The sequence below is a fragment of the Vulpes lagopus genome, chromosome 14 (genome assembly GCF_018345385.1).
Source record: "Vulpes lagopus strain Blue_001 chromosome 14, ASM1834538v1, whole genome shotgun sequence".
NCBI lineage: Eukaryota > Metazoa > Chordata > Mammalia > Carnivora > Canidae > Vulpes > Vulpes lagopus.
In genome coordinates this window covers 18,949,811-18,958,822 of record NC_054837.1, presented here as the reverse complement: position 1 = coordinate 18,958,822, position 9,012 = coordinate 18,949,811, and the positions used below count along the sequence as shown (strand labels likewise).

The following is a 9,012-nucleotide window of genomic DNA, read 5'->3' as shown; positions in this document are numbered from 1 at the left end:
GGCCCAGGCAGGCAACAGCACAGCAACACTGAACCCAGGTGTCTGATGCCAGGTTCTCATCGCACCAGAAACTGGGAGGAGTCTGTCCTTATTGGGAGAATTAGTATAGCCATCATTTCCCAGCCTTCATTGCCAGGCTCTTGACAGGTATCGCCTCAGGCAGGGATGTGAACCCCATTTACTGCTCAGGAAGCAGAGGCTCAGATCATCCGAAGAGGCGGGAGGGAGGCCATGTGTGCCAGACTCCAGAGCTAGAGCTCAGTGGCAATGCCTCTGGTATATCTCTGGGGTCAGAGAAGGGAACAAGGTGGGGGCAGATGTACTCTTTCAGCATCAGGCCCTCCTGCAATTAGCTCACTCAACTCTCATTACAACCCTACCAGGCATTGCTTTGTTACTGCACCCATTTTGTAGATGAAGAAACTGAGGTTCAAAGGAATAAAGGAATGTCTTGCCACCCAAGATAACAGCAAAAGGGTGTATTAATTAGGAGGCTGCCTAATTCTTAAGCCTTCCTGGGGAGTGGCTTGCATCCTCATAGGGGAGACCAGTCCACCCACGTGTAACAATTAGCAGGAAGGGAAAGGCAGGATGATGGGGAAGTGCAGACTGGGCCCACCTTGGTGGGAACGAGGCATGGGACAGGGACAGGGTGCCCGTAATACTCTGTCCATGGCTTGCCTCTAGGGTGTCCCCATGACCTAAGTGCATCACTGCTCCCACCATCCCTTGGCGATTCGTTGGGGTTGGAATGACCCGGGCATGTTGGTCACAGCCAATGGGCATCACCTGTAGAAGCTGCAGGATGGCACCGTACGCTGGAGGGTGAAGCCTCAGCAGCCAGGTCCCCACCTACTCCTTACTACGGGCAAGTGGGGCCATGTAGGCACAGAATCCAGGCAAAAATTCCAAGGTCATAAGGTCACAAGCTCGAGGCCAGAGCCCCAGTCACAACCCGAGCCCCACCTGTGCGGGGCTGTGCTGACCCCGGGAGAAAGCACAGAGAGACCAGTGGAATGAGGCTTCACGGAGGCTCTCTGCAGCTGGTCAACTCCGGAGAAAAATACTCGCTGCCACCATTTGAACACCAGCTGTGTGCTGCGCCAAATTAAATACCAGGAAGCATCTCCTGACCAGTACAGCTCAGTCACCCCCAGAGGCAGGAGATGGTCCCATTTCCCAGATGAGAAAACTGAGACTCAGCTCGTGATCGTGCAGCTTTTCTTCTCCCTCTGGGAGAAATCATCCACGTTCTAACAACAGAAAGAGTAACACCACCGGCCAGTGTGTACGGGAGCTTACTCCCTAAGTGCCCTGCGACATGGCTTATTTCATTTATCCTGTTCTCCAGGGGGAACAGCTGCCATCCCTCATGGGAAGCGGAATAGCGGCTCCCCGATGGTGGCCACGTCCTAATCCTGTGACTTTGTTATGTTACAGCAAGGGAGATGGAGGCAGCAGGTGGAATTAAGGTTGTGTATCAGCTGCCCTTAAACTAAGGAGAGTCTCCTGGACTATCTAGGTAAGCCCGGTTGTAATCGCAGGGTCCTTCTCAGTACAAGAGGGGGGCAGGAGGCTCGGTGTCAGCGCCGAAGAGGCTACCTTGCTGCCTCTGACAATGCAATGGGGCCTCTAGACATTGGGAAACCCAAGACTCCCTGAGAGCCTCCAAAAGGACCCGAGGCTTTGCAACACCCTGATCCTAGCCCGCGAGAACCCATGTCAGACTCCTGATCTCCAGAACTGTAAGAGAGTAAGTTTGCGTTGTTTGTATACCCCCCAAGCTTGGAATAATTGTGACAGCCGCCACAGGAAACAAACATCCCATTTTACAGAAGTGGAAACTGAGGCTCAGCCCGCTTAATTAGCCAGGGCTGGAGATGGGACTCCAACGGCGCTCTGCTTCCCCACGGCCCCTTATCCATCTCCCAGGGCTCAGCTGGTCCCTCTGCTTGCTGGTTGGAAGTGGAGCTGAAACTGGCTTGACCCCAGCTCTGCAGATCTCCCGGCTCTTAACACCACATCGCCCTGCCTTTTGGGGTGTTTGCTTCAGAAGGGGCGGCTGGTGGAGGGTTAGGGAAAGAGATAGAAGGAACGGACCCAAGTAGGCGAAGAGACGATGAAGCAGGTGTTGCCTCTGGATGATGCTGGTTGTGACACTGGGCCTTCTCTGGGTGTGAATGCAGAACCTCCCAGCCCGAGGGTCACAGCACCCCTATCTCCAGTCTAGGGGTAGCTGGACAAAGACCAAACTGGCAGAAGGAAGGGAGGCCAGGGCAGGAGCCGCTGGGCAGAATGCACAGGAATTGAAAATCTAGGGACACCTGGTGGCTCAGGGGTTGAGCGTCTGCCTTCGGCCCAGGTTGTAATCCTGGGGTCCCAGGATCCAGTCCCACATGAGGCTCCCTACATGGAGCCTGTTTCTCCCTCTGCCTATGTCTTTGCCTCTCTCTCTCTCTCTGTGTCTTTCATGAATAAATAAACAAAATCTTAAAAAAAATAAAATCTAAAGGCATGCTCACAGGTGAGCCTGCATGTCCCCGCCACCAGGTTTAAGGGATGCAAGCAAAACGTTTCAATGACTCCTGAGTTCAAATTAGTTCCAAGCTTGACCTAGAAGGAAGGCTATTATAAAAATGAACAAAAAAGCCGTTAAGTGTTGGGGAGGATATGGAGAAACCAGGTCCCTTGTGCACTGTTGGTGGCAACATTGAACAGGGTAGCCCCTGTGGAAAACAGTGACCTCTTCTCAAAAAGTTATGCATAGAATTGCCGTTTGGTTCAGCAATTCCACATCTGGGCACATACCCACAAAGAGGTAAAAGGGGAGACTCGGGAGGTATGTGCACGCCCACAACCATAGCAGCATTATTACCAAAAGCCAAATGGTGGAAACAACCCATGTGGCCATCGACGGGTGAATGGATAAACGGAATGTGGGTGCTATGGTCTGAATATCTGTGTTCAGCCACCCTCCCATAGGATTCATATGTTGAAATCCTAATGCTGCTGTGATGGCATTAGGAGGTGGGGCCTCTGGGATGTACTTAGGTCAAGAGGTGGAACCTTCACGAATGTGATTAATGCTCTTCTAAGAGGCCCCAAAGAGCTTCCTGCCCCTTCTGTGAGAAGTTGGCAACCCAGAAGAGGCCCCTCACCTGGTCATGGTGTCAACCCTGATCTTGAACTTCCAGCTTCTAGAACTGTAAGCAATGAAATTCTGTTGTTTATAAGCCCCTAAACCTGTGGTATTTTGTTAGAGCAGCTCGAAGGGACTAAGACGTGGGTTTGTATGTTCAATGGAATGTTATCCAGCCTTGTAAAGGACATTCTGACCTCTGCTATAACGTGGATGAAGCTCGTGGGCATTCCCCTAAGTGAAACAAGCCAGTCACAAAAAGACAAATACTGCATGATTCCACTTGGAGGAGGTACCTAGAGTAGGCAAATTCAGATTCTAGAAGTGGCTGCAGATCGCCAGGGCTGGGGGCAGGGGACATGGGAGTGTTTAAGGGGTAAGGAGTTCCAGCTTGAGATGACAGTGTGGAGACGGATGGTGAACATACACGCAATGTCACTGAACTGTACACTTCAAAATGGTTAAGAAGGTAAATTTTATGTTCTGTATATCTTACCACAATAAAAAAAAAAAAATAAAGAAAAATCCTAGACTCTTGGCATGTGTTTCCTGTGCCTGAAGCTGCTCAGCGATACACATGGGTCAGAATATCATAAGATACAGCTCACCATTGAAAGTGGACTTTCCCCTCACCTTCCAGAAGGGGACCACCTCTCTGCCAATAAGATTGCTCTCCAAAATCCCTCTTCTGCTCTGTAGCCAGAGGAATTTAGGGATCCCTAGGTATATATTTCAGTTTTTAAAAGATTTTATTTTTTCATGAGAGACACACAGAGAGAGAGAGAGAGGCAGAGACAGAGGCACAGGAAGAAGCAGGCTCCCCACAGGGAGCCTGATGCGGGACTGGATCCCAGGACCACAGGATCATGACCTGAGCCAAAGGCAGATGTTCAACCCCTGAGCTACCCAGGCACCCCTATATTTCATTTTCAAACCCACATTTCATATATCATGCAAAAGGAGTAGCACAGAATGGGCAGCCTGGGTGGCTCAGCGGTTTAGCGCTGCCTTCAGCCCAGGGTGTGATCCTGGAGACCCAGGATCGAGTTCCACATCAGGCTCCCTGCATGGAGCCTGCTTCTCCCTCTGCCTGTCTCTGCCTTTCTGTGTGTGTGTGTGTGTCTCATGAATAAAAAAATAAAAATAAAAATAAATAAAAGGAGTAGCACAGAAGCTGTGGAATCACAGGGAAACAGGGAATGGGCTCCCAAACTACAGGATGGTGGTCAGGGAAAACACTGTCTGTAGGAAGCACCATTTGAATTGGGTTTTGAGGGATGAGTAAGAGTCAGCTAGGCAAAGGCCAAAAGGGAAGGAGCATTTCTCACAGGAGAAACAGTCTGTGCTCACCTGAAAGTGAACCGCAGGGCATTGTGGGTGTAACCTACTGACAGAGAGCCTTGGTGTGGCTCCGGGCATCGGCTGCGTGGGCCAGAAGAAGACAGGTTTGCCCTCACTAGCTGAGTACCCAGGAGGCTTTCCTGTGCCTGGTGGTCATCTGGGACCCTTGCTGTGGTCTTGTGGTCCCTTCTCTGTTAAGTTCCTCTCACAGTGACCCTGAAAGGGGCACCTAGCACTAAAATAAATAGGACACCAAAATACAACAGACCCTGGCATTCATGGATTTAACACTGCTTGACTCGTGATGGGGAGGGTTCCCTATGGTTACCCATCTGAAATTTCTACCTTTGGGGACTCAGGCTATCAGCTCCCGTGACCGTGAGTGGGTTGTCTTGCCCATGGCTGTCCCCCCTGACATAGTGCTTGGCACATAGCATATGCTCAATAAATAGTTGATGAAGATGATTGGCACAGACAGGCCCATGTACCAGGAGACATCCTCCCTGGCCACACGGCTGGCTGCCTCACCTCAACACACCTCTGTTGTTCTCAAAGCACCCTTGCAGGCAGATTTGCTCAGGACATGGTTTAAAGAAAAAAAAAAATGCATCTGAAATGCAAAAATAACCCTAGTGAAGTATCCTAAATCTGTGACTTACTCTGCAATGTGTCCAAATAAGAAAATGGACTGATAGATCTAGAGAAGGATGGACAGAGAAAGAGGTGGTAAGCAAGGACAAACATAAGAAAGTGTCAAGGGTAGCAGCATGTACTAGATGATTGGGGGTCTGTGGGAGAGAATGACTTTTTTTGGCATTTGGAGGTTTTTCATAATAAAGTGGCAGGGGGAAAATGGGTTAAAAGGCCACCTGACTTTAAGGCGCTGGAGAATATAGTGGGGAAGGCAAACCAAGGCAGAAGTTGGGATGCCAAGTTTGGCAGCACCCCACATTCATGACGCAGACAAGCTGTACATGCAAGGACAGGGGACTTGTTCAAGTGGTTTGGGCAGGGGAGCTCTAGATTTTGCTGATCTGGAGGGAGAGACTTCAGTGAATGTGGAGCTGGCCCCCAGCCAAGGCCTGGGCTAGGAGGTGCCAGGGTCTTGATGGGGATCTGAATAAAGATGTTGGTTGGAGGAGAGTGCAGACACATCTAGATGATGTCCTCCTGTTTCAGGATATAACCTTTGCAAAGGTTCAGGATTTCTGGGCAAGCAAAAAGCCCAGCAAGGTTGGGTCTGACTCAGCCTGAGTGCCTGGCGCCAACTCTTACCAGCTATGTGGTCTTGGGCAAGTCTGTTCATCTTGGAGCTAGAGTTTTCTTGGCTATCAAAGTGAGGATAGAGTGTGGCTTGCACTTCAGGGGTTCTGAGGATCCTATGGGATGAAGTCAGGGCACCACATGTAGCCAGGTGCCATCACTCTGAGCATCCGGGTTGGAGCCAGGCCGCCCACAGAGGCCTCTGTCCAGGCTCGTCAGGGAAAGGACTTTCAGCTGATTGCCACTCTGCAGACCTCAGTATCATCAGCCGGCTGACAGTATCATGTGCCCATTTGTGAAATCAAGCCAAAATGACTAAGTCCACCTGTGGCCCTCTGGGAAAGAAACTCCTCTCAGAGCTCTGTGTTCCTCGGGTAAGATCTCAGCCGATGGAGGAGGCTGGTGGGCTCCGGGGAAATCACCCAGCGAGGTGGCCTTCATTTTCTGGTCCAGATAATAAGTCAAGGCCAAAGTGCTTCCTTTAAAAAATACTTTATTCCACACATCTCCTGGTAGGCTCGCCCCCACCCCCACCATTCCTGGGTAGCAGCTAGTTATCGACTTATCTTTCCCTCCAAAGCCAAGGGCACCTCTTGCACAGGGCAACATTCAGGTCCCCAGGCAGCATGGATTTCTGCTCCCACCAACTGGTCTCAGGATGGGACAACTGACCATTCATCTTCCTCCCACCCCTCACTGCCCCTGTGACACCGTCCTCTGCCAGGACTGTCACTGGCTGACAGCCAAACTTTTTTTTTTTTTTCAACTCAGGCATCCCCAAGTATCCTGGCTTGTGGGGGCTTCTCTGGGCATCCTCGCCAGCCTCTGCACTGGCCAGGCATGACATTTGGTGTCCTCAGACAAACTGCCCATCCCAGTAGTAGGAGGTGGCTAATTGGCCCCATTACTGGCACCCGAGGACCGAGGGATGGGGCCAGAAGGAGAGCACACCCTGACACTGGGCAGCCTTCAGAGCCCAGTGCTGGTGGGCATGTTACAGAGGTCTCCCTGAGCAAATCAGTGGGGCCCTTGTGGCTAAGTCCCCAACAGCTCTGCCCCTTTGGGCAGGATCCCCCCCATAGACATCAGGGCACCAGGTGAGGAAGTGACAGCAGACAGGCCTCCCCAAGGAGCGTAGTGGTAATCATAGCAGTGACCCTCACCAGCCAGCTAGGCTGTGAGCCTGGTGATGGTGTCCCCTGCTGCCTCTGTACCACCTGGCCACAGGGTGCATGCAGGGGGAGGGAATGGGTAGGCGGAGGGCAAGGAGCCACATGGAAGCTGTATTCCAAGGTCCTGAAATTTATGGTCAGACCATTCTGCTCATTTACCTTCCCTCTCTCAAAAACAGAATCTCGAAGCATGGCCTACCAATGAGACATTCCTGGCCATCTGGGGAGCAATATATCATTTTCTTCTCTTAAAAAAATCATTCATACCCTTTCCTGGGTGACTTAATGGTATCCAAGTAAGTATCGTTACAAAAATAGGGTTTGGGTTTTTTTTTTTTTTCTTGTCTCTGTCCTTCTTTCCTCAGCCCATTTATTCTGCTGAAATAGAGAAGATGCTTCCATCAAGAGTTGGTCTCAGAGTAAAAAAATAAATAAATAACAGATTCCATGATCTGATACAAAACAAGCCTAAAAGAACACCTGTATCCCGCACACCAGGCACCAGAAAGCAAAAACTGGAGTCTTTGGGTTCACTTTGATTCAGTGATGCAGCAAAACATGTTGTTTCAAGAGACACTAGCACAAACTTCCCAGCAATGGAGAGGAAGCTATTTCTGTTTGGAAGGGGACACTCCTGAGGCTTTTATTGAGACAAGAGGGAGTGGGAGGCCAGCAGCCCTGCAGAAATGCCCAGAATTCTTTTTTTAAAGCAAACCCCCAAGGCCTGCGGTAGACGGGTCAACATGGTTTCTCTTGCCTGTGGTCCTGCAAGTGGCCTGGTGGGCAGGAGTCAGGTGGAGGCGGGACTGTCCATGGTAGACAGGAGGTGAATGACTTGGGCTCGCTCGGCTGGGCTGATGTGCTGGCTCATGTACACTATGCAGTCCACGGCCACTTCAGGATTGTCTTGAACCAGGCTGCGGGGAAGGGCAGAGAAGGGCTGGGGTCATTCCCGCCACTTAGGTCGGGACAGTCCCCAGAATTCCTGTGCAGGGCCATGTCATGTTCCTGGGTGAGTGACAGACAACCCAGAGCTTCCAAACCTCTTCATGCTGTGGTCACCATGGGGGAGACGGTCCCACATGGCAGGAGAGAAGACCACCCAGGGATGAGAATGCCTCAAAGGACAGTGGACTCAATCAGCCTCCAGCCATGTGACTGGACAGCCAGCATGTCCTCTGCACCTCAGGTTCATTCCCCAAATAGGATCCCACATGATCAAGTACCTACCTCATAGGGAAGCCCACTGGAATGGGGTGAGCAAATCCTTTGGGAAGGCTAATACCAAATGGGAGCCAGCAGCCTACAGCCTAGCAGTTGAGAACTTGGGTTCTCAAGAATGTACACTGGCTGTGACCTTGGAGGGGGTCTCCCTATCATATTCCAGCCAGGAATACAGCTCTGAGCTGCAGACCTCAGCCCAAGGCCCAGAGACCATGCAGCCACTCTGGAGTCAGGCAGATGGAGGTAAATCCTGGCTTCAGCACTTGCCAAGAAGTCCAAGGCCACTCACCGTCTGATGGCCTTGAGGACAGAGTCTCGCTTCAAGCACCTGATGTTCTCATGGATGGTGGAACGCAGGCTGTTCCCCGTCTGCCAGTGTTGTTCCAGCCACTGTACCACCATCTGGTTGTTGTCCCACAGGTAGGCCTGGGGAAGGGAGAAGAGGCTGCCTCAGAGAGGGACCCCACCGCCGAGTAGGCTAGCCTCTGGCCCCTCACGCCCCCATCCCCCTCTCCACCCTGGGCTCACCTTGACGGCCCCCTCCGTCTCCACAAACCACCGGCGCAGCATGGACTGGACGTGCACGTGGCTCAGGTCACTGCTGACCTGCAGGATTTCCTGCTTGACCTGGTCCTCCAGCAGGAGGCGGCGCAGACGCCAGTACAGGAAGGTGCGTGCAGTCTTCCACTCCAGGATGTCCTGTAGACAATCCTCAGGCCTGAGCCCCCCGAGAAGGAGGGAGGAGATGCAGGGCCCCATGTGGGGCTGGGCCCTGCACCGGGCACAGACTCTGTGATCATTCCTACTTTATAGACCAGGCAGCTGGGGCTTGTAGGAGGTGAAGGAACCTGCCAGGGGTCGGGGGTAGGGGGC

General features: G+C 51.9%; 1 protein-coding gene across 6 annotated transcripts in view; it reads right to left on the bottom strand.

Moving 5' to 3' along the window:
* Positions 1–6,219: 6,219 nt before the first annotated feature.
* ACACB (acetyl-CoA carboxylase beta) overlaps positions 6,220–9,012 on the bottom strand; it is a 132,333-nt gene continuing 129,540 nt past the window's right edge. For all 6 annotated transcript variants that reach the window (XM_041729465.1, XM_041729464.1, XM_041729466.1 and 3 more), the window contains 3 exons: positions 8,668–8,838; positions 8,429–8,565; positions 6,220–7,832 (listed from right to left, as the gene is read on the bottom strand). In XM_041729465.1, the coding sequence (XP_041585399.1) occupies positions 7,706–7,832; positions 8,429–8,565; positions 8,668–8,838 (435 nt within the window). In that variant the 3' untranslated portion in view covers positions 6,220–7,705. The remainder of the gene's footprint in view (positions 7,833–8,428; positions 8,566–8,667; positions 8,839–9,012) is intronic.